General features: G+C 37.5%; 1 protein-coding gene across 9 annotated transcripts; it reads left to right on the top strand.

Annotated features, from left to right (window-relative positions):
* Positions 1 to 1966: 1966 nt before the first annotated feature.
* LOC131521909 (beta-2-glycoprotein 1-like) lies at positions 1967 to 21489 on the top strand. 9 transcript variants are annotated; one of them, XM_058747044.1, is made up of 10 exons: positions 1967 to 2126; positions 4390 to 4472; positions 6201 to 6347; positions 6488 to 6679; positions 9691 to 9832; positions 9938 to 10014; positions 12240 to 12419; positions 12623 to 12820; positions 12920 to 14271; positions 16548 to 17009. In XM_058747044.1, the coding sequence occupies exons 1-9, from the start codon at positions 2107 to 2109 to the stop codon at positions 13000 to 13002; spliced, it is 1122 nt and encodes a 373-aa protein (XP_058603027.1). In that variant the 5' UTR covers positions 1967 to 2106; the 3' UTR covers positions 13003 to 14271; positions 16548 to 17009. The 9 variants fall into 9 exon arrangements, with proteins under 9 accessions (XP_058603027.1, XP_058603030.1, XP_058603029.1 ...); XM_058747047.1 differs by lacking the exon at positions 1967 to 2126 and adding an exon at positions 2358 to 2405; XM_058747046.1 differs by lacking the exon at positions 1967 to 2126 and adding an exon at positions 2428 to 2650.
* Positions 21490 to 25012: the final 3523 nt, after the last annotated feature.

Raw genomic sequence — 25012 nt, 5'->3', positions numbered from 1 at the left:
GACATTTATATTGAATATAAATTTTGGTAACGCTTGAGTATAGGGACCAATTCTCACTATTAACTAGTTGCTTATTAGCATGCCTATTATTAACATAATGGCTGTTTATTAGTACTTATAAAGCACATATTCTGCATGACCATATTCTACTTTCTTAATACCTAAACCTAAAGGCAAAAATCATAGTTAATTGTTTGTTAATGGCGAGAATTGGACCTTAAAATAAAGTGACACCTACATTTTTAATTAGGTCACACTAAAATAATTAATTGGGTAGTAACTGCTACTGTGCCCTCCACTAATATCGGCACCCTTGGTAAATATGAACAAAGGTGGCTTGTGAAAATAAATCTGCATTGTTTATCCTTTTGATCTTTCATTCAAAAAAATTCACAAAATTTTAACCTATCATTGAAGTAAAACATTTGAAAGTGAGGAGAAAATCTCATGATGAAATAGATGTGTTCTCCCTAGAAATTCTTATGAGTAAAATATCTCTGAAGTATGTTTCCATTAATATATTTTTTTTTTAGAAAAACAGGGTGACTACGACAGCCATGACTTCCTGTTCCACAGGATTATAAATATGAGGAACAAAAAAACTAATTCCCTTAATCATCCATCACAAGGAGTAAAACCTAAGAATATAGTTCTGATGTGCAGAACAAGATTGTTGAGCTTCACAAAATAGAAAGTGGCTTTAAGAAAAGAGCTAAAGCATTGAAAATCCCTATTTCCACCATCAGGGGAATTATTAAGAGGTTCCTATCAACTAAAGATGTTACAAATCTGCCTGGAAGAAGACGCGTGTCTATTTCATCCTAATGCACGGTGAGGAGGAGACTCTTCAAGGATCACAGCTGGAGAATTGTAGAGATTAGTAGAGTCTTGAGGTCAGAAAGCCTAAAAAAGTAAAAGTAATATAATAAAAAAATATATATATGACTGGAACTTCAAATGGCACTGGTTTCTATGGTCAGATGAAACTAAAAAAAAAGAGCTTTTTGGCAGCAAACCCACCAGATGGGTTTAGTACAAACAGGGATAAAAAGTACCCCATGCCCACGGTTAAATATAATCTTTAATATTTTGGGCCTGTTTTCTGCTGGAGGTCCTGAACATCTTTGTTCAGATGCATGGCATCATGGATTCTATCAAATACCAACAGATAAAAAAATCAAAACCTGACTGCCTCCATTATAAATCTTATAATGGGCCGTGGTTGGATCTTCCAACCGTACAATAATCCAAAACAAACATCAAAATAAACACAAAAATGGGTCACTGCACAAAATTAAGCTTTTGCCATGGCCGTCTGACCTGAACCCTATAGAAAATGAGTGGGGTGAACTGAAGAGAAGTACTACTAACATGAAGGATCTGGAGAGACTCTGTATGAAGAAAATGGTCTCTGATCTTCTGTCAGGTGTTCTCCAAACTCTTCAGGCATTATAGGAGAAAACTCAGAGCTGTTACCCTGGGAAAAGGACGTTGCAATAATTGGGTGCCATCATGAACTAGAGAAAGCATGTATTTCACAATGAGATTTCCCTCTCACTTTCAATTGTTTTACTTCACTGACTACGTTTACATGGACATCAGTAATCGAATTATTTACCTTATTCTGAATAAGACAATATTATGATTAAGGTGTTTACATGAGTTGCTTTTAGAATAATCCTTTCATGTTCCCGTTTTACATGTTAAGAGTGCATAGACTGTAAAAGGTTGTAGTTCATAGATGGATTAATGGCATGCGTCATTACGTCACCACGCGACGCCATCTGACGTCTCCTCCAGAATTTCACATATAAACATGATACCATGTACAGTTTTGGGTGTTTCATTTTTAATTTTATGAAAGCTTCAAGTGCAGTTCATTATTTATACGTGCATACAGACGACGGCGGTGTTGAAGCTCTTTTATTTGGCGTCAAACGGTTGATCACTGCTGTGTGTGTGTCCTGTCGCAAAATGCGGCGGAAAGTCCTACACGACGCTAATAGTTTGATTAAGATGCATGTCTGTACTGCCCTTCAATAATGCGACTAAAATAGGAATAGGCCTACTCCACATGTCTTAATTCGATTTGTGTTTACTAAGATTATGACTTTAGCCGGATTAAGGTAATGAAAAATCTCTGTTTACATGGTACTCTGATCAGAGTATCTTAATCGTATTAAAATCACGTGCGCACGAATAATGCGATTATTTACAATAATCAGAGTAAGGATTAATCGCATTATGATGTTTACATGTCAAGAGTAAAGCTCTTACTCCTGTTTACACACAATTTCCATTATTCTTATTATTATTACTAAGAATTGTGGTTAATTTTTTTACTGCCATTATTCACATAACCTTACCCCACTGCACAGCACAAATGATGGACTCAGAAAGAGCAGGTGTGTTACTGGCCGCTGTTTTAATTTATTTACGTCTAATGCATAATGATTTTGTATGTCTGTATTCCACTCTTTTTCGGCGCCATAGAAATGTGATAGAATTTGTTTGCTTACGCTGCCGTCGCGTTATACCCGCCGTTTCTGGATGAGGGTAAGGAACAGAGATTGGTGGCAGCGAGTTGTGTTTTCCTCAGAATGCGATGCTTTCTTCCCCGCCATCATTTGTAATCTCCGTATTATTACAGGTGCGTGTCACGTTATTCATATATGTCGCATGCGCACTTTGGTCAGAGCGGCAATACTGCGATTAAGGTGTTTACATGTCTGTATATTTCGATTAAAATCGGCGTACGCCACCTATGTTAATACGATTATGAGCTTAATCGCATTATTTAGATCGAAGTATTGCGTTTACATGAGGTAAAGTTTAAAATTAAATAAAAAATAACCACAATTCTTAGCGAATAATGGAAATTGTATGTAAACAGGAGTAAGAGCTTTGCTCATTTGCAGCGCTTTGCGCATGTAAAGTAGTCATGATAGGTTAACATTTTGTGAATTTTTTGAATGAAAGATCAAAAGGATAAACAATGCAGGTTTAATTTCATAGCCACCTTTGCTCATATTTACCAGGGGTGCCAATATTAGTGGAGGGCACTGTATACAGTAGGTGTAAAAATTTTTTTTTAGACTCTCTGGTAATAAAATGTGTAGACCCTGAAGAACCTTCAGTTATTGAAACCTCCAGAATTACAGAATTTAATAACTTTATTTATAATTATTTTATTTTATTATTTTAGATAATTTTTATTAATATTTAAACAATCAATTTTAAATCGCCACTCCTAGTTTCTGTTAATGAAAAAGTTTGACAGTGAGTTGAAGTACCAGAAATATCTTGTGGGCGCTGCTCTCAGAACCATTGTCTGGGTATCTGAAAAATCATATTGTGTACTCAACGAAGGTCAACTAATATTTCAAATGCCTCAAAACAATTTTCCCATGATGAGTTATATGAGGAGGTCTTTAGACAGAGAGCTTAGGAGCTATTGCATGGAATCATGAGTCCCTTTACAAAGAGCTTTTCTGAAAAGGTGACTCAGGGTTCTCCAAAGGTGTCTGCTTCTCCCAGTTTTCCCACGTTTTTACAGTGTAGTTTATTGTCCAGGTATATAAGCACCTGTAGACCTGTATCATCTTAGTGTCCTCGCCCTGGACATGAAACCATCAACAGAATGGGAAATCAACATGCAATACATTTATGAAGGCCCCTCCTATCAATACAGATTGTCCAATATGCTCTTCAAAGTACTTTCATTCTTAGTTTTGAGTTTAGTATGGAAGAGTTCACCCTTCCTGACCAGTAAACAGAAAACGAACATAAGATTGTGGATGTATGTTAATTTTTGAGAGATTTGGTGAGATAAAGAGGTATGTTTCTCTCACTGAGTGTGACATTCATCAAAAGGGTGAGATCTAGAAATTAATCAGTGACCTTAACCTGAATGTGATTGCTTGTTGGTTTAGCTGGTCGCTCTGTGTGGAAGCGCCATCGCGTTTATCTGTCAAAGTGTGTGTTTACTGTTGCTAAAGGAAGCAGGTTCCTTGCTGTCTTAGGATGCTGAGTTTAACTGTGGTGTGTTGAGAAGTGTCTGTATCAGGCGGGTCACTTTGCTACAGTATTCAGCTTGGCACGGTGTGTGTGTATGTGGAGAAGAGTGTATCCATGAGGCCTGTCATTTGATGTGGGGGTGAGTGTTTGCGCTCATTTGGCATCAATGGAATTGGGTGAAAGGTCTTTTTTTCTGCGGAATTCTACCCAGCACTCAAAACACTCAATACAATCCAGATGTGTGTGTTCTTGCATGTACAGCGACTCCACTCCTCCCTCGCCATCACACCATCACAAAACCCCCTCCTCCAGACTCTCCCCCATCTTTATATCCCCTCTCCTGTCTCGCTACCTCTTTCAAAACCTCTGCAGTGAGTGTCAGGGAAAGATGGAGCGATCTCTGCTTGTGTCTCTTCTGTGTGTGTGGGCCCTCAGCAGCCTGTCTGCAGCATCAGGTGAGTGCGTTTGTGTGTGTGGGTGTCTGAGAAAAAAAAAAAAGGATTATGGGAGGTTTTCCAAATAGCCTACAACTTTTTTATTTTTAAATGATGTGATAATGAATAATGAATGAGAGATCATATATGATGGATATTTGCCTTGTTGGACAAGTAAAAAAATGTGGAGGCTCAGTATTTATGAATTTTATTTTCATGTAAAGAAAATATGATCATTTGTATTTATTTAAAAATGCATTATGGTCTCCATTTCATTACTTACTAAATTTCTGCTCACCCAAAAAACAAAAAGATATTTTTTACCCAACTTCATGTTGCTCAAAAACAGACATTTTGAAGATTGTTTTAACTGTTTTTGCCCATACAGTGAAAGTCAGTGGGGTCCAAAACAACTTTGGGGTCCACTGACTTTTATTGTAAGAACAAAATATTGTTTTGTGTTACACAAACTGTAACGTTTTGGAATGACATGAGGGTGCGTAAATGATGACAGAATTTTCATTTTTGAGTAAACTGTCGCTTTAAAATCTGTGTTCGATGTGTGATTTTGTCATTTACTACTACACTCCCCTCCCTTTCACATATTGCCTTGAGAATCTATTTCTTAGAGCTAGTTTTCCATGAAATTTGGAACACACACACACACGTTTGTTTTTGTGAAAAGTGGGGACATCCCATAGGCGTAATGGTTTTTATACTGTACAAACTGTATGTGCTATTGCCCTACACCAACCCTACACCTAAACCTACCCCTTACGGGAAACTTTGTGCTATTTCAGATTTTCAATACACTCCATTCTGTGTGATTTATAAGCCTTTTGAAAATTGGGGACATGGGGTAATGTCCTGAAAAGTCACCTTCTCCTTGTAATACCTATGTCATTATACAAATTTATGTCCTCATTTGTCACAAAAACACGCGCACACACACACACACACACACACACACACACACACTGTACATACACAGTGTATCATCTTCTGTTTCAGTTCAAAATCATTGCATAATCAGAAATGCATAATTGTGTTAAGCTCTTTCATTCTACTACCAACATTCTGTTCTGTTATGAGCTTGTAACATTTAAATGTTACATCCTGTTTATGGGTGGGCTACATTTATCACTGTCTGGTTTATGTGGATAAATTGTGTTAAACACCTGGTTCAGTTCAGAGAACGGTGTCTTGGGCAGACAGCCAGACATTTAACAGCCTGCTATTTTATGGCACAGATTAAATAGTTAGACAGATAAAATAGATTGTATTTAAAGCATTGCTTGCATGTACAATACTTGGCAAAATTTGGAATGATTCAGATTTTTAAAGTGTTTTTGAAAGATACTGTATGCTCACCAAAGCTGCATTAATTTGATTTAAAAAATACAGTAAAAACAGTGATATTGTGTAGTATCGTTACAAATTAAACAAAGGATCAAATGATACTGAAGACTGCAGTATTGGCTGCTGAAAAAATTGGCTTTGCCACCACAGGAATAAATTACATTTTAAAATATATTCAAATATGAACCCATTATTTTACTTTATTGTAAATTGTACTGTATTTTTACTGCTTTGGTGAGCATAAGAGACTTCTTTCATTTAAAAAATCTTAATTATTACAGACTTTTGACTGGTCATGTATGTATGTCAGCCCGCTTGTTTGTGAAACTGATCTGCGCATTATCTTATTTCTTCACATTTTTAATGATTCTGCGCATGCCTATCTTGAAGTGGATGCGACAGAACAGTGCCCAGAGAGGATACTGGGTAACGAGAGAAGACAAACGTGCCCAAAAAAGTGTCAGCAAGATAAAGACTGTGGTAACAAACGTCAGTGTCTCTGCGACGGCCAGTGTGGACTCAGCTGTGTGGCCCCAGGTCAGAGCTAGAAACCCCATGATGCATCTAAACACATTATTACGACACTTAAAAAGCAAATAAACCACAATAATGACTAAATCTATGATATATCATAAGGCAGTGCTCCCAGTTCTTATGTTATTTTTCTGCTTGAACAGGTCGTACGTGTCCATGGCCTATCCCACCTGGAAAGAATTTTGATGTAGCTCTCTTTTCCCCTTCACCCTCTTTCTCCGCTCTGCTTGAGGTACGCTGTAAGCCTGGGTTCACCATGCATAACGGGCTGGACACTACAATACGCCGTTGCCAAGGTGACCGGCAGTGGAGTGGAGATGAGCCTGTTTGTACAGGTAGGAAGGAGAAAACATATTTAAACTGTTATTTATTTTTTTCTTCAGTACTTTTTACTTATCTATCTGTAATCTATCAGTCTGTCTGTCTATTTATTATTCTATTGCTCAGTTGTTCTGTCTTTTGTGTATTTGTATATATATATATATATATATATAATACATTTTAAAAATAAAGTTTCTTTAATGGTTTTTGTTGCACCTTAGGTTTAGCAAAGAACCCTCCTCTTATAGCTAAAGGGATAGTTCTCCCAAAAATGAAAATTCTGTCATTTAATACTCTCATGTTGTTCCAATATGAAATCCGAGAGCTGACCATCCATAGACAGCAATGCAACTGACACGTTCAAGGCCCAGAAAGGTAGTAAGGACAGCGTTAAAATAGTCCATGTGACATCAGTGGTTCAACTGTAATTTTATGAAACTACGAGAATACTTTTTGTGTGCAACAAAAATAACAACTTTATGTGTCAGACTTCGATGCAGCTTGTTTACAATCAGAGGCATGCACACACATGCACCATGGTACTCTCGTGAACGTGCATCGAAAACTGACACGGAAGAGACAAAATTGTTGAATAAAGTCATTATTTTTGTTTTCTTTGCACACAAAAAATATTCATAAAATTCTTCATAAAATTACGAATGAACCACTGATGTCACATGAATTATTTTAACATGCCCTTACTATCTTTCTGGGCATAGACCTTGGTAGTTGCGTTGTTGTCTATGCAGGGTCAGAAAGCTCTTGCATTTCATCAAAAATATCTTAATTTGTGTTCCGAAGATGAACCAATTTTTGGTTTAACTATCCCTTTAAAGCCATTTTTATTTACAAAGGGACATGAACTATATGAACTGCTATATGTTTCTTTGGAGATCAGGAAAAACTTCCTGATATTGGATTGTAGGTCTGTATTGGTATAAACTATAGCAGAGGACAAAGATGCCCTCTTGGGTTCTTTGAAACATTAGAACATAGATTGTTTCCTAAAGAACCATAAAACCTAAAACCGCTCTACTATGGCCAGATTTTCAACCAGGGGTCTGCAGTAGATCTTGCAGGTGGTCCTAGAACAGAAATGGAACATGACATGACATGACATGACATCAGTCTTGTTGGGTCAGGTTGCCCTCATCTTGTTTGTAAACCATCCAGTTAATGTCAATATTATGCAATTCAGGGGGAATGCCTTCATAGCAGCAATATTATGGTGGTGATATTGAGTGCAACCAACCATGAATGCAGGAAAAAATTAGAAATATGTGTCAGTGTCTGCATAATAATGCGGGTTTTTTTTGGTTGCACGAGTAATAAAAGCTTAGAGCTTGTGGACCTGGGTCAGCGCTTGTTTCTGGGCTATGGAGTTTTAGTCTTTAGACTCCAGCTCTGTGAAGAGGAGGCGTGAATCGGCAGAGCTCCAGGCTGCAGCATTCCCAGTATCACCCCCTCTGTAACACATGCATACATTCACTCACACACACACACACACACACACACACACACACACATTTCCTGGAGTAACATGAGAGGTATTTCTAGGAATGAGCTGTCAAAAGAGCCGAGGTGTGGGCGTTTGGGGTCTGTGAGAACCGTCCTGCAGTACTCTATTATCTGCAGATCAGTGGCATGGAATATTTAACAAGCAGAGACAGGCATGTAGATACGCCGGATTCACACACAAAGTTCAAGCGCTTTCAAAGCTGAATTGATGTACAATGGAAGTTTGGTGTGTATGCATGCTGACTGTATGATTTCCTCCCCCTTCATTAATCAGTCATCCTCACAAAAGGGGGAGAGATTTGATACATAACTGCATGAGTCAACTGCTCAAGAGGGAATGTGAGAACAGCTTGTTCCAGATGGATTTTTTCTGATAAAACTCAAAATGTAGCCGCACATTCTGTCCATCCATCATCTGGGTACCCGCTCAGCCACACGTTGACCTGTGAATCCATTTGTCAGCCCTACATATCCATCTGTCCATTCACCCAGTCATGGATTTGTACTCACGCCACCTCATCTAATGTAGTGGATAAAAGCTCCAGGCCGCTATCCACAGGGTCATCCATTTGAATTCCTGTCACGACCATGAACCAAAAGCCCAGGATGCTGAATAACGGAGGGCTTTTTGCTGTAAAAAAAATGAACGTTTGAACTTTTTAAGCGTCACTATCCTCCCATGTGACCAATTTTAATATGACACTCATTTTTGTCTATTTATTCAGAAATACACAAAAATGCAATGCAATGACTTCTAATTTCTATATTAAAACTTTTGCATTGCAAAACTGTATTCCTCCTAGAAACTTTGCTTGCAAATATTTTGAATTCCCCCAAGAAACTTTGCATTTGCTCACAAAACCTTTGCACTTTTATTTTTTTTTATTTTAATTTTTTTGCTAAAGCATTGCTTTTCACAAAGAATCTTTGTGCAAAAGAATCAAATATATATATATTTTTTCAATCTCATGTTATTGCCATCACCAGTTTTTTGATTGCTCCAAAAATCACAATGTGTATGCAAATTGCCAGGGAAGTGCCAAAGTTTTGCAAAACCATTGTAACATTTTTTTCTTCCCACCTCATATTTTTCCATCACTGTCTCCATAGGGGCTCCTGTAATTTTTATATATCATAAAATAAAATAAATACAGAAAAATACTGAATGATTTACTAGTAGAAATGATATCATAAAGAGAACTGCTGCAGACCCTCATGACTGTGTGTCAAGGTCAAGTCTATTGCTATATCCTTTTTTTTAATGACTAAGATGTGTACACATACACAAGGTTTCAGGAAATTACTCCTTTTTCCTCTTTGATTTATTTTCACTAGCGTACATTTTTAGATAATTAAACTGAAACTTTAAATTTAAAAGTTTTTTTTTAAACAATAAGAAACATGAATAAGAGTACAATTCTAAAAACTTTGCACATGTGTTGCAACCAAACATTTGAATGCATACTCAAGTCAAGAAATAAATATGCTATTTTGATTTTTCCACCAGCCTCCCCAAGAGGAGGTCTTGCCGCAGAGCCGGTTCTGGTGCCTGAGGTGTCCTGTTCTTTGCCTGATGATGTTGATGATCTGCTCTCTGTGCAGGGCAGTGCCATCGTGGGATCCACCATCCAGTACCAATGTGCAGCTGGGTGAGACTTATGAGAAAGAGAGAGAACACTGTGACTGATATAAACAGAATATCTAGTTTTATCATGCATATTTAATCTACACACCTCGTCTTCATTCTCATACAGATCTGTGCTGATTGGAAATAGTGAGAATATCTGTCATGAGAAGCAGACGTGGCAATACCCTCACCCCATCTGTCGCCGTAAGTGTGTGCGCGTGTGTGTGTGTGTGTGACTATGACTATATGCACTCCTCAACATGGGAATGACTGAGACATAGATCTTGCTAAAAGGAAATAGCAGGTGTATTAGAATGTGCTTGAGTAGAAAATGTTGATCCAAACTGCTAAAGAGATCTCGGTTTGCCTGCTCTTGCACACCATGGTACAAAGTAATGAGCGAGGGACAGCGGGAGAGAGAAGAGCAATGAAGACTGTGTGGGTTTGTGAGTAGGTGGATAGGGCACTATGTGTAAATGAATTTGTGAGTGTGCAGCGAGCGCTATTGCAACCGATGCGGGTTTGACTAATATATGCTGGTGCAATGCTGCCCCCTGTTGGATCAATTTAGGGTTGTTGTAAATGCATATTCCGGGGTTCAATTCACGTTAAAGGCATAGTTCACCCAAAATAAAAATTCTGTCATTTATTAACCCCCAAGTTATTCCAAAACTGTATGAATTTCTTTTCCGTAGCCTACTGGAATGTCTACTGTCAACTGTTTGGTTATGAACATTCTTCAGAATATCTTCATTTGTGTTCAACGGCTGAAAGAAATTCATTTAGTTTTGGGAAGAGCTTGAGGTTGACAGAATTTTTATTTTTGGGTGAACTATCCCTTTAAAACTGAAACCTTAAAAACCTTATAAAGTATAATTATTTCAAAACCCTTTAAAGGAATATTCCTGGGCTCAATAAACAGCATTTTATTGGCAAAAATGATTGATGTTAATGTTTTAAAAGCTGAGAGATAAATATTTTGTAAATAAATATATAATTTTTTTTGTGTTATAATGTGTATTATTTGAGCTGTAAAGTTTTTATCGTTTTATTTTTTACAATGGGGGCATGGGGGATTGTCCTATAATAACTCCAACAAATACAACTCATTACATACACTACAAACACTTTAAAACAGACAGGTATGTAGATGTTTGTGAAATATATTTTCTCTGTTTTGGAGGGATGATCATTTTTAAATCATACTCTATTTATTGCATTAAAATTTGTTAATACTTTACTATGGGGTGGATAATTTTATCAGTTGTTTATTATTCATGCAACAACACATTACTGTTATAGTTTTTATTAATAATCATTGCTGTATAGATGATAACTTTGTCTAGTGCTCTTATGAATGTTTTAGCATGACTTTGTGAAAATTTAACTACTATTATGAATGACATAGCATCTTCATGGCTAGTGTCTACATAGGCTATTTCATTTCATTCTGTAACTTACTTTTTCTACAGATCTGTGTATAGTGTTAAATGCCACTGTTTTTGACGTTGATAACGTTTCTGACAGATAATATCATGATTTTTTTTGCCTTTGCCTTACCGAATATCGTATCCTGTCAGCATTAACATGTCCATGGGCTTTTTTTGATTACTGTCAGTTTAAGTGCCGGCGATGGAGTGTTGCCAGATATTGCTAGTAAAACAAACAAAAAACGACAAAAAAATAAAAATTATTTTGCAAATAAGATAAGATATTGCTGTTCCTAAACTGCAGCTTCCCACTTTATTAACTTTCTAAAGTGAAAAATAGAGTGGAAAAGACAAGTCCAAAGACGCTTATAATAGCTGGATCTGGCAACAGGGAGGCTGAGCCCGCGGCCTCTCTCACAACTCTCTCAAGCTCAAGCGGTCTAGCAAAGGGACGCCAAACATTCTTGCAAACTGTCTAAACTGAATTATACATGTCATGCAGACATTCATATGAGGAGTTTTAAACAACAAATTAGTCATTCAGAGAACAATTTTTATTTTTGAACGTGACAAATTTACCGAGTTCTGGACCTAGTTTCCGGGGGCTAGGTTTTCATAGCAACCAAGTTGTAAAAATTGAATATAACTTTACCCAGAAAATGATATGTTATTTTACTAAAAATCATGTTAAAAAGTATATTTATTTTACATCTTTTCCAAATACTTTTGAAACAATGAGTATTTTTAATGTTTACAAATCAGCCTTCACTTCATGAGTATTTTTAATGTTTACAAATCAGCCTTCACTTCAAGAGCCTCAAGGTAACGCACATTTGAGCTTTTTTTTTCCAAAAAAAAAAAATCAATAAAAAGGAAAGGAAAAAGAAGGACCAGTCAAGACGAATTTTTATGGTAGTCAACATTATGCAATGGTGATTTCGACTGAGCAGAGTGCTGCAGTGCACTTATATGTATGTGTGTGCTTATGTATGTTATCAGGTGTGGTTTGTCCTCCTCCTAAGGAGGTTGAACGTGGACATCTGGTGGCCGTCCAGAGAACTGAATATGAAGTTGGTGAGACAATCTATTACCTCTGCAAAAAGAACTTCTTGCTGGATGGACCAAATCAAGTGACTTGTTTACCTAATGGGACATGGAATGCGGAGCCTGCCTGCCGGGGTAAATAAAGCTCTTAACAAAACAATGCATCAAGTCATCATGACTGTGTTGAACATTCACATTGAAAATTTAATGTGTATAAATATCAAAATAAGGTTTGGAATGTTTTGGTTTCCAGCCGTGAATCATAAACCTCCTTTCCTTTTTGTCATGACAAATAGCATCATTCTCTTCACCATTTCTTCCCTTGTCCTTCCGATCAGCCCGCTGTCCAGTCCCAGCTCAACGCAGCAGGGTGATCGTGGGAGGAGTAAAGCGTTGGCCATATGATCTGACGGATGGTGTGGTTGCTCATGGAGAGAATGTGACATTTTTCTGTAAACATCCAGAAAAACTGTGCAGCTTCACTGCCACAGAGGTCTGCGTGGATGGACAGCTCAAGCAACCTAGCTGCTTTCTTGGTACATAATTCACACCACGTTAATGCATATAATATAATAAGTGTACATTACACTTAAAAATAACCCTGCATCACCTTCATCTCCCTCTTTTCTCTTTAGACCCTACCTGGCTGCAGTTCAAGCTCTTTCCTCATCGGCTGGTTTCAGAGATTGAGCCATGTGATCCTGCTGACCTTCAGTAAACTCATCAAATTTTGACAACACATTTTGCATGTTGGCACACACTGCTCTCTCTTCACTCTGACACCATAACCTGGAGTCTGGATCAACGTAAATTGTATTATTAACGTGCCAACTAAATTTGTTTTGGAACTGACCTCAGTAGGATCTCACAGTTATGCCTCATTTAACTCTTCTCTTTTCTTTGTTGTATATTGCATTGACAATGTTACCTTAAACAGAATTGGTGTTACCTTAAACATATTTGCTTGAGGTTTTGGTTGCTATAAGCTGCTCTCTTTTCATGTATTTTATTGTCATACAAAGTGTAAAACTGATTTTTGAGGTAGCGTTGGTGTTTATCTTGTTATAATATTTTATTTCTTAAAAAGTGATTTTCTGCTACCTGATATGTTTGTCAAACCCACAACCAAGAATGCACAGGCTAAAGGTGAACTCAGAAATCATGCCATGTACTGATGCTCTCTGTATTACAAAAGCAGTTTTATGATATGTTTAGAGTTAACTGATCTTTGACTGGACTGCTTGATTGGATAAGACTTGGGAATATTATAGCATAAAGCCTTGCTTAATTATTGCTGTTACACGGATTCAGTTTTGGATTGTGTAAACTTCACAGTGAATCATCTTTAAAAAAAAAATTATTGTGATATCATGATTCTTCAATAAAGAAACTGGACTGTTTGTCTTTTTTTGTCTTTTTTTTTTTAAAAGCTGGTTAGACTGTATAAATGATTTTGGTAACACTTAAAGACTTTATGTACAATGCTTTAAGTGTTGGCATAATATGTGGCCTATAAAGTGTCACCATGATTTCTGTAGTGTACAAAGAACTGTTTGAGTGCTGTATTCCATCTCCAAACCTAAAAATACAATGTAAAATAGGCTTACAAGATATTCTACTTGAATGCCGGCTCTCGTTTGCAATGCTAGAATGTATAAAACCTATAATGAAAATATTTTAAAGTTAATAATGATATAATTGTTAGATTCTAAATTCATTTTTATATTGAACAATGTGCCACAGTTTTACTAAATGTGTTATTATCATGAAAATAATGTGAACATATTAGCTAAAGCACAACTGAAGTTATATAAAATTTCGATCCTAAAGCATGTCCAGGTCGGACGCAGAAAACTGCAACACCACGACACCCCCCCTCCCCTTTCGCTCGCGCTCAACCTCTCCGCCCAGTCATTCATTCATATTTGGTCTTCCGGAAGTATCTCAGGGTCGGGCCAGTCAGTGCCTGCGCGAGCTGACTCGTGGGGTGAGAACAGTTTCATATTCAATATTTCAGTTATAAGAAGCGATGTGCGCGAATGGTTGTAAGCTTTTGGGAAGAAATGTAAGTTCGAGTGAGTAGCAGTTGAAGAGCGTTGGTTGTCTTAGAAAGTTTGAAATAGGGTTTCCAAGGCAGCAGTGTGTCTGAGCGCTGTCACCGGCTCGAACCCTCGGTACGCATAAAATGGCTGGTCGCAGGTTCGAGCGCAGTCAGTGTTTTGACCAAAATATGTGAATAATTCCAGTGTATTTGCATTACACGGGTTATGGGGAGGGTATATCCTTCAGACAGATACTTTTGGGCATGTAATGGCACGGGTTCGACTCGCTGTCTGGACCCCACACACATCAAACGCGATGTTTGGTTTGATATTTTTCTTCTTTAAACGGACCTCCGGCGCGTAATGGCGTCGAATGTCCCCGTGTTGATCTCTAACTCTCCCACAGTGCTGCATGGCTGAGTGTACGGACAAAGGCATTGGTGTCAAACCTTGAGCCATGCGCGTTGACAGTTAATTTGTGATGAAAACCACGGGAAGGAGGAGTGGACCTGCTACCATGACAGCGCGCCGTTCAAGCTCATTGCATTGCATTCCTGCTAACTGCATGGCATTTGTGTACTTTTGCAAATATTACACAGACATCGAATGTTGGTTAAATTATAGGTCAGAATTGTAAAAATACTCCTTAGTAACGTGATTAACTATTGATTTGTGTTGGCATCCTATCAAGCTTTTCACTGCCAAAGAACTGGTCTGTTTTTTTTAGTGTTTTTATATAGTTAAATGTGAGAACTTCTAAACACAATTATATTTTGTTTATGCAACAATTTTATATCTTCAATAACAAATCGCAAATTATATTGTTGCATTCATTAAAAAAATAAATAAAGTACTGGTGGGTTTCTTGGTTTAAATATACTACTGTTTATGAAAAGACATGCCATAATAAAATATAATAATGCTGTTTATAAAATATATTAAATGCTTTATTGTTTTGATTTATTGTCAAAAATGTTATAATGCTGTTAATTTGAGATTGTTATCATATAGAGCAGTGGTTCCCAACCCTGGTCCTGGAGGCACCACTGCACATTTTACATGTCTCCAGAGAAAGAAGACAAAATGTGCAGTGTTGGGGTACCTCCAGGACCAGGGTTGGGAACCACTGATATAGAGGTTATGCTTAATCTGATACAAATGAAAACAACTGCTAAAACATGATTTGCCAGCAGTATCCACCAGACTCCTCTGAAGTGTGTTCTAAGGTTTCAAAATATATCAAGAGTAGTTCTATTAAACTATCGAACCAAAATTATGCATCTAGAGAAAGTTGATAATGACAGTATTTGTATTCAGAACGAGCCTGAGAAAGTCATGTATTGAAGCAATAAGTAAAAAGTCAGTTTCTCTAATAGTGTATCAATAATTTAAATATATTATAATACTTCTGACAGTATGTCGGTAATAGAATTTTTTTTAAAGGCTTATAAAATAAGTGGTCAAAAAGGTTGTGTTTTTGTATTGTTTTTCTGTGAAGAGTTGCTCATGGATGTCATCAGATTCTGCTGTTGAATGTATGTATTTAGTAGGCATCAATATTAAATGAAAATAATCTGAAATTTAATCATGTTGTTAAGAAAGAGGCAAATGGATTTATTTTATTATATTACTGATCCCTAGATGAAATATAATTACACTTTTTTAATTTATTTATTTATTTATTTTTTATCAAGTCTGATTTTTTTATCAACCCTATATTGCCTCCTCTGTTTGTTCTGTTTAACTGCAATATTTCTTATAATTTTGTTATGCTTGTGAATATAAGTACTTCATAAATACTTGTAAACAAACCCCTTAGTTCAGAAAATGAACAAATGATTGTACAATTTTTTTTCTAAGCCACTTCAAAACTTCCTCAGCATCCATTTTTATGTACTATACGATACTGTCTTTTTTTATGTAAATACACACCTATAACAATATAACTAAAATAATGTGGCAATATTAAATATTGATTATGTATTAAATGTTAGTAATAATTTATTAAGAGTATACAAAGTGACTGTAACTTCAAAATGCAGATTTTTAGTAAAAGTTGCAATTAATTTGTACATTTTGACAGCACTAATATTTGATTGTTTCCTTAAACAATACATTATTTGAGATATGTCTTTAACTTGAGTTCTGTTATTTCTTTACAGAATGTAGAATCTAGTTTTTTGTCTTATGTTTTTTTGTTTTGTTTGCTTGTTTGTTTTAGATTGATGCCTTAGATGAGTAGAAGGTCCTGACTGATGGCAGTAGCAGAGACATGGGTGAAAATCAGCAGTTGCATCAGATGGCAAAGGAACTGGCAATGGTGCCATTACATGGATTATGCAAGATTGTGTGGCACTGTCAGGCAATATTTCAATGTTCTCTCAGGTTATAATGAACAGACTTACTCCATGAGTACTGAATAATATGATTTCTTCTCTACTGCTGAATGTACAGAAGTTGCTATGCGCAAACAACAAACATTGGACAGGATAGGTGAGACTATACCACATATTAAGTGGACTGATCTTACTCTCACCAAAGATAGCCAAATGTCTGTGGGTCAGGAGGGTGAGTTATCAGATGAGGGACTCTCATTGAGGACTGAGTCTAAGGACAAAGTGACCCCAGATGTGTTTCTTGTTCCACCACAAGAACAGACAGAAGTTATAAAGGATTACAGCAAGCAGAACTCACCAAAAAATGAATCGGACTCAGACCAGATGAGTCTTCTTGAAAACCAGACTGTTGAAGATAAATTAGTCCCTTTTCACGAGAACACAAGGAGTCTACCAACAAACATGCAGCTGATACCCAAGGTAGAGTCTGATAATGCTACGACAGAAGCTTGTGAAGTGACAACCAAAGCTACAAACATTGCCAACATCTCATCCAATGATTTACTAGAGATTAAGGTTCAACGACAATCTATTTTAAGTAAAGGTTTTCATAATGACAAACTACCGTTACCTGGTGGAGGCAATCACACAAGCAAGGAGTTGTGTATTGAGAATAAAACACAGGTTGTTGATGTGGCACACGCAAGAGGGAGTAAACTTAGGATGGACCTAAATGCAAACAAAGAAAAATTAGAATATAGTAAAGACTGCACTGAAGATTATAAAACTCAAAGTTTATGTAATGTAAGAGAGGAGAGACTTGATATCGGAAGGAACATAGCAGTGACAAGTTCTTTGGGACAATACGAAGAAGACATGGTATTAGATTTAAGCCTACCAAAAAAGAAAGACCGAAATAAGGAGAGGAAGTGTGAATGGGTTGTAGACCCTGAATATGAAGGTTCGCTTCATATGGAAGTTGATGAAATTGAGGAGGAGCATGTAGAACATGTAGAAGTAGAGCAGGAGGACGACGACAATGAAATTTGCTGGATTCCATCAGTAAGTGACGCTCATACATATCTGCCTCAGCATTGGGATGGACATCTGTGCTCCTCTTCGCTTGAAGCCATGCCAACTGTATTGTATCCCAACATCATAACCCCAGATCCGATGGATACCCTACTTATAGATGACCAGGGCATTCCTTACACACTTACTGCAGATGGACAGAAAGTTCCACAAATTGATAACATACAACACGCTGAGGGGCTCTCTGAACAAACAGATCTAAGTCCAGGACAAGCTGAAGATAAGCCCTCATTCATTGCTGATGTACAGGATATTACAGACTCCAGACAACAGACACTACCCAAATCACTGTGTCCAAATATGTCTATAGGTCATGTCTCAGTGGAAAGCTCACAAGTTGCCCCAAACCAGGAGCCAAAATCTTCTTACAGTTCTGTAGCTCTTGATAAACCCTCCATCATACCTGCCATGTCTGACATGGCATCAGTTCCCATTCAGATTGTGGCTAATACTACAGGGTCAAACACTCCCATTCTTCTTCTTCCTCCATCTCAGCTTCAGTCTCTTTCCTCACCGGCCTCTAAAGCTAACCCAGGGCTAATTACCCTTTCCTTACCGGTTCCTCTTAGTCAGAACACTCAGTCCTCCCCCATGTTCCTAGTTTTGTCATCTCCTCAGGTGTCCTCAACTCAGAGTTCGTCCTCGCCTGGGAAGTTATCTCAAATTTCCTCTTCTTCCACTGTTGCACTTCCCTTAGCAACTTGTCCACTTGATTTGGGATCTACATTAAGTTCACGCCCGTCACTTCTCAGCCTCAGCACGGTTTCCTCTGCCACAGCTACAGACATCTCAGGACTGAATAACCCTTCTAATCTTCCTGCTAGCCCTACCTCATCAACTGCTTCCTCTAGCACTTCCACAGTGACCTCTACAAGTCCAACCAAGCAATTCAGCACTGATGCCTACTCCGACACACCGGTGCCCACTTCCTTTCGGGAAGCCCTTCTCAGATTGGCTGTGTCTGTGGAGAAGAAACAAGAAAACCAGCCTGAGACGCATTCGGTCACTACTCCTTCATGTTCTGAAGCCACCAAGCCGGATTCCTCTGCCACAGTCCATGAAAGTGAAAATAAGGAGACGGAGGTAAACTGTGACGGTGAGACCGAGTCTACCACGGTAGACCAAACAGACTCATTAGATACCACCTCTTCTACGTCACCCATTCGTCCTGTATCACCCGGAATTCCAATCAATGACCCAAAGAACCAAGCATTAGGCCCTCGTCGCATTCTTTACTGTCAGTACTGTCCGCGGGTCTTCTACTATCTTTCGGACCTTGAGCGCCATTCCATCACACACTCCCAAAGCAAACCCCATGTATGTCACCTTTGTGGCAAAGCGTTCAAAAGATCAAGCCATCTTGAGCGACACAAACACATTCATACAGGTCAGAGAAACTTTGTATGCCAGCTTTGCCCAAGGCGTTTTCGTGAATCAGGGGAACTAATGAGGCACCAGAGAGTACACACCGGTGAGAAACCCTTTCAGTGCTTAATATGCCACATGCGTTTTGCAGAGCGCAACACGCTGCGACGTCACACGAAGCGCAAGCACCAAGGCCAGCAGCTGGAGGCGATGGACATGAAGGCAAAGCCAGAAAGTGGAGGGATTGCCCTTGCTGGTATACAAGGAGAGCCAGAAGAGAATGCAGAGTGGTACAGTTCAACAGTTCCTGAAATGGAGTCTGACAGTGACACAGGGGGCGAATGAGAACCACACGGAGGGCATGAACAAATAGATTTTCTCTCTTTTTTTTAAGTTTGGAAAAGATAAGCAAGGTTGTAAATACATTTAATTTATTTTGTTTTGATATAATAATTCCTTACTTCTCACTAGTTCCATATTATTATCTATATTTCATTCCGTTAACTCTCGACCTTTACTGGTGATGACTGAACTCTGCAATATTCAACTTCGGATTTATTCTAATAAGCTTCAGTTATTGAGTTAGACCTCTTGATGAAATACATTTGTTTTGATTCTTTACCTTGAATAACTTTGAAATACCCTTATTTGCTTCTTATTTATTGTTCTCATTTCAATTTTTCGCATATGCAGCATCTTTCTTCGAGGGTGTAATGTAGTTACTGTAAAAGACTAAGAGGCTCAATATTGTTATTTATAATTTTGTATTATGAACTCTTGAAGTCAAGGAATTGCCTATATTAGTGCATCAGTATATCTAGGCCCATTAATGACTAGGCCCACACAAAATTTGCAGTCACAAAACTCCATTGAATTGGAACATACATCATTCTCGAAGTTCTACACATCTTCCACTCCTTTCATTGTGATACTCCACCTGACCTGCAGAGGACAGTGTGGAGTCGTGTCCTCTTTAAACTTTCAAACGTGCATTGTAGAAATCTTCTGACCTGGCATATCCAATGTTGTCATTTACGCCTTTGCTTTTATTGGCATTCTTCATCATCTGGTTGTAGAGTTTACAGGTTAACACATTGTCTTGTTTGCATCTGTTCTGTAGAATTCTCCAGATTCCCTCCAAAATGCAGAAGAAAAAAACTGTAGATTGCATCTGGGTTTTTTCATGACTCGGCTTCTTGATTTCAGAACATATTCAGATATTATGCATTATAAAACATCTTGCTCTGTATTCTTTTCAGTTTCTCCCTCATGGCTATATATACAAAAGGGAGTAGTATAGTCACCTTCATATTTTCCTTTAAAAATGCTCTGCTTTGTTCTTCTTTAATATTGAACTTGAACTATTTGGTTTATAAACCCTTTGCCTTCTTCAAGGGCCTACTTCAATTATTAGCTTGAAAATATGCTTTTATCTGGACAAAGAAGGTTTTACTTCTCTTGATCGTTTATCAGACAGCTGTTACAAATCTTTGCAGAAAGTTTGAATTTAAAGTAAATTTGCACATATGTACTTTGTGATATAAATTAATTATTTAAAATAGGTTTTCACAGTCATAGGTACAGTGATACAAATTCTGGTGCTCTTGCACAATTCAAATGAATCTTGATGATCTAACATTTCAAGGTTTGAATGTCTAATTTATTAGTTTCTTAAAATTCAGTTTTCCTTTTGGTAAGTTATGCAGCTTGGAGAAAAAAAAAAAAACCTTGCTTGAAAAAAGGTTTAAAGGTTTAGACACTGCTGATTAATTCTGTTTATGTAATTTGCCATGTAAATAACCAAACATCATACACTGACTGGACACCTTGGGCTAATCTAAAGTTCTGTGGGTTAAATTTCAGATTTGATTAAGAATCTGAATATTTGCACACACTAATTAAAGCTTGTCAAGCCCTTCTGTTTTCCAGTGGTTCTCATGCTTAATTAACTTTGCTTTAGGCTCATGGCAGCTCATATTCTGCATGCAGTGGAAGTGTGTCCAGCTGCTGAACGATCACTAAATTTGTTTTGCACACTTGTTAACATATTACTTCATTTATACACAGATGGGTTTAGTGTTTTTATTAAGCTCATTTCACAGCAGATTTAAAACACATTTTAAAAATGTTCAGTTCCTTCTCACATATTAATGGTGAATGCTCAGAGTGTGTTTTAGCTAACTAAGAATAATCTTGCACCAATGAGAATTATTTATTTATGGTGGAAATGTATATATTTGAAATGGCGTGCTCTGTCATAGAACACTTATATATTTAATACACAATTTAAAAACAAGACTGCAGATATTTAAACAGCCTAATTTCTGTAATCTGCGTCACAGGATTTTGAATAAAATGAATCAAATTCAAATGCTTCCAAGCCATCTATCTTTTTCATTTTCTTTTATTTTTCTTTCTTTTTTTATGTTAAAACTTTTATGAAAAGTGTAAAAGTGTGTGAATGAATGAATGTCATTATATATATACAGTATATACAAATATGTGTGTGCGTGTGTTTGTGTGTGACCCTGGACCACAAAACCAGTGAAAAGCAGCAATATTTATAGGTATATCTATAGCAATATCCAACAATACATTGTATGGGTCAAAATTATAAAAAATGTTTATGCCAAAAATCATTAGGATATTAAGTAAAGATCATGTTCCATGAAGATATTTTGTAAATTTCCTACCGTAAATATATCAAAACTTAATTTTTGATTCGTAATATGCATCGCTAAGAACTTAATTTGGACAACTTTAAAGGCGATTTTCTCAATATTTAGATTTTTTTGCACCATTCATATAGTTGTATCTCGGCCAAATATTGTCCTATCCTAACAATAGAAAGCTTATTTATTCAGCTTTCAGACGATGTATGAATCTCAATTGACCATTATGACTGGTTTTGTGGTCCAGGGTCACATATAGGCCTAAAATATATAAACTGTGTAAGTCATACATTCATTCAATGTTATGCTGTTTTACAATCAATGAATGAATGAAATGCTCAATATTACTGGTTCATATATTAATGCGAATTCAGTTTTAAAATGTTGTAAAGCTTTGCCTGCTTTAACCTTACAAGCTGTGCTAGACGGCGGTGTCTATGTACGTCTGAGTGACAGCTCAGATGTGCTCAGAGGGTCGCTGTTCCATTTGGCAGCATCAAGGAGAGTGGCTCCCACAATCAAGCTGACAGCAGGTGTCTATAAGTGTTGAGTGTGAATGTGTGTGTTTGTGTGTGTGTGAGCGAGAAAGAGAAACAGTAAGAAATGTAGGAGACTTGCTTTTTTATGTGAGACTATGTGCTTGTCACATTAATGGTTACTTGCCATTATGTGCAAAATAATCAGTCTCAGTGTAAACCTGCAACAGTCTCTTGAAATGAATTCTCAGAATTACAAGATAATACAATTTTGGACATAAGGCAGATGGTTTGTTGGCATGGAGAGGCTTGCTTTAGGGTGGCTATGAAATGCTTGGGGAAGGGTGTTTTTTTATTATGCTGGGCATGGATATATTCTGAGATGTAGATGGGTTTCTGAGGCATGATGGGTTTGGAGCTCTGCAGTTGAGTGTTGTTAGCATAGCAGCGGCGTGAGAAGCTGCATGATTGGATGAGCGGCCTGAATGACCTGCCGTAGATGGAGATGATTAGCGGATCAAGCACAGAGATTTCAGGAACTGTAGTGATGTGGGAACTGAATGAGGAGTGTGAGCATTTTTACATGTAGGAAAGCACAATGTAGGACAGAACCTAGCATAGGATGTTGTTACTAATTTATGCCACCAGAGGGCAAACTCACTCCAAGTTATGCATGGCCTCATCACCCTGAAGTCAATAAATTGAAACGTTTACAGTAATTAGCCTTCCAACATTTAGAGTTATCCATTTTCAGTACAGTGGTTCTGAACTGATGGGTCACAGCTCATAAATGGGTCACACAATAGGTTGGCCTGATGAATGCAATTTATAAAATGCAACTATATGATAATGTATACAGTTAGCTTGGTGACATTGCTAATGCTAATACAATATTTGATTGTCAATTGTTAATGTTTGATTTTTAAGCAGTATTTGATGTCCATTGTTTAAAAAAGGGGTACTGAAGTGAAACCAGCTGAGAACCACTGACCCATTTGCACTGCTTTTTTTTTTAATGCATTTTTGGCGTGTATTGCCTTTATTAGGACAGAACAGTAATATAGACTGGAAGTAAAGTTGGAGAGAGAAAGGGGGGCGCGATCGAGAAAGGTCTGCCAGCCGGGACTCGAACTCGGGATGGCGTGATATGTCTGCGTGACTTTTGGTGCTGACTGCACTTCTTTTGTAAAGTTTAATATTCATTCAGTGTAGATTAACGGAATCATTTTGTGATTATAGTTTTGACAAGATTAGCAATTTTAACCTATTTTCTGCACATTAATGTATATTGCCTGAAGAATGGCATGAGATGAAATAGAGGTTCCCACCTTGTGTGCACAGACATTTGTCATTTTGACATTCTTTCTTGCACCTATCAAAGCCAATGAGACACATGGCATCATTAGAATGTATAGAATGTGTTGTTTCAGTTAAGCTTCTCATGCTGTGACACAAAATGACACAAGCTAATTGAGGTGAGTTGGGAGGCATGACAAAAGAGAGACAAAGATGGACAGTAACAGGTGCTCACAGAGGGATTCCCGAACGGGGGGGGCTCAATGGAAGCAAGGGTGATAACATCACTTTTCCCCCAATAGTACCTCACGGCATAAATTGCATGTGCATCACACAAAGTAAGGGGATACATTTTTTTAATGCTGTCATTCACAACCTTCATGCTCATAATGGTTCCTGTAGTTATATTCAGTTGCAAGGTTGAGACAATTAAAATGGCTAATACTGACTTTACCAGCTGCTCAGTGCTGCCATGATCTCTCTTCTATCTTCTTCCTGTCTGTCTCAGCCATGTTGTTGTGCACTCAACTTGTATCTCTTGTTTTGGACTGTTTTGCCTTTTTTCCCTCTCTCTTGTATCTCTCTTTCTCTCTCTCTCTCTCACTCGCTGGCTGTCTCCGACCTGCTGATACAGCAGCACACACCAACCTGTCTGTCAAAGCCACCAAACAGGTGGTGCAGTACTGATCTCCCTTTCCCAACCCCCTCTTCTCCCCCCGGCCCCCCGTCTCTTTACTCATAGACAAATATATTTGCATGTTTGTGGATTTAAATGTAATTTATTGGCTACCATGGCATGTTTTATATCATATGATTCTTTATAAATAAATGTAGAGAACTTTTAGAGGGCATTTAAATGGAGAGTTCACTCAAAAATGTAAATTGTATCATTATTTACTCACCGTCATGCATATTCATATTTTGAAGAACACTGGCGTCCAAACAACACTGGATCCTATTGATTTTCATTATATGAACAAAAAGCACATTTTTCTAAAATATAAAAATCATAAAGGTTTGGAATGACATGAGAGTGAGTAAATGATGGAATTAAATTTTTTGGGATAACTGTCCCTTTAAGACCTCTTGTCTGCATCCCTGCCAACAATATATATAAATTTTTTCATGAATACATAGGATATATTTTTTTTCCGTGCTAATGCATTCCTCACCTTAATAAAATACATGCATCTTAACCACAATTCAAAACAACTTTGCAATTAAAAAAAAACTTAAGTGAAATACAGTTCCTTTATGCCCATTCCTTTCTGATCCAGCAGCATTTTTGTAGCTTTTATACAGTATATATTGTGCCGTTGAAGGTCACCAGCTTTTACAATCTTCTTCAGGTACCTATGGGGGAAGGTCTGGCCTTGTCACCCCTGAGAGAGAAAGAAGAGATAGGGGACACCGCAAGTTACCCACGTCACCCCCGATGAATCTATCAGC

The sequence above is a fragment of the Onychostoma macrolepis genome, chromosome 16, assembly GCF_012432095.1.
Source record: "Onychostoma macrolepis isolate SWU-2019 chromosome 16, ASM1243209v1, whole genome shotgun sequence".
Classification (NCBI taxonomy): Eukaryota; Metazoa; Chordata; class Actinopteri; order Cypriniformes; family Cyprinidae; genus Onychostoma; species Onychostoma macrolepis.
Note: the sequence above shows the minus strand (reverse complement) of the source record. Positions and strands in the feature narration are given on the sequence as shown.

What these genes read in the sequence shown, in the direction of transcription:
- LOC131521909 (XM_058747038.1), top strand. Translation starts at nt 16,789, where the DNA reads ATGCGCAAACAACAAACATTGGACAGGATAGGTGAGACTATACCACAT.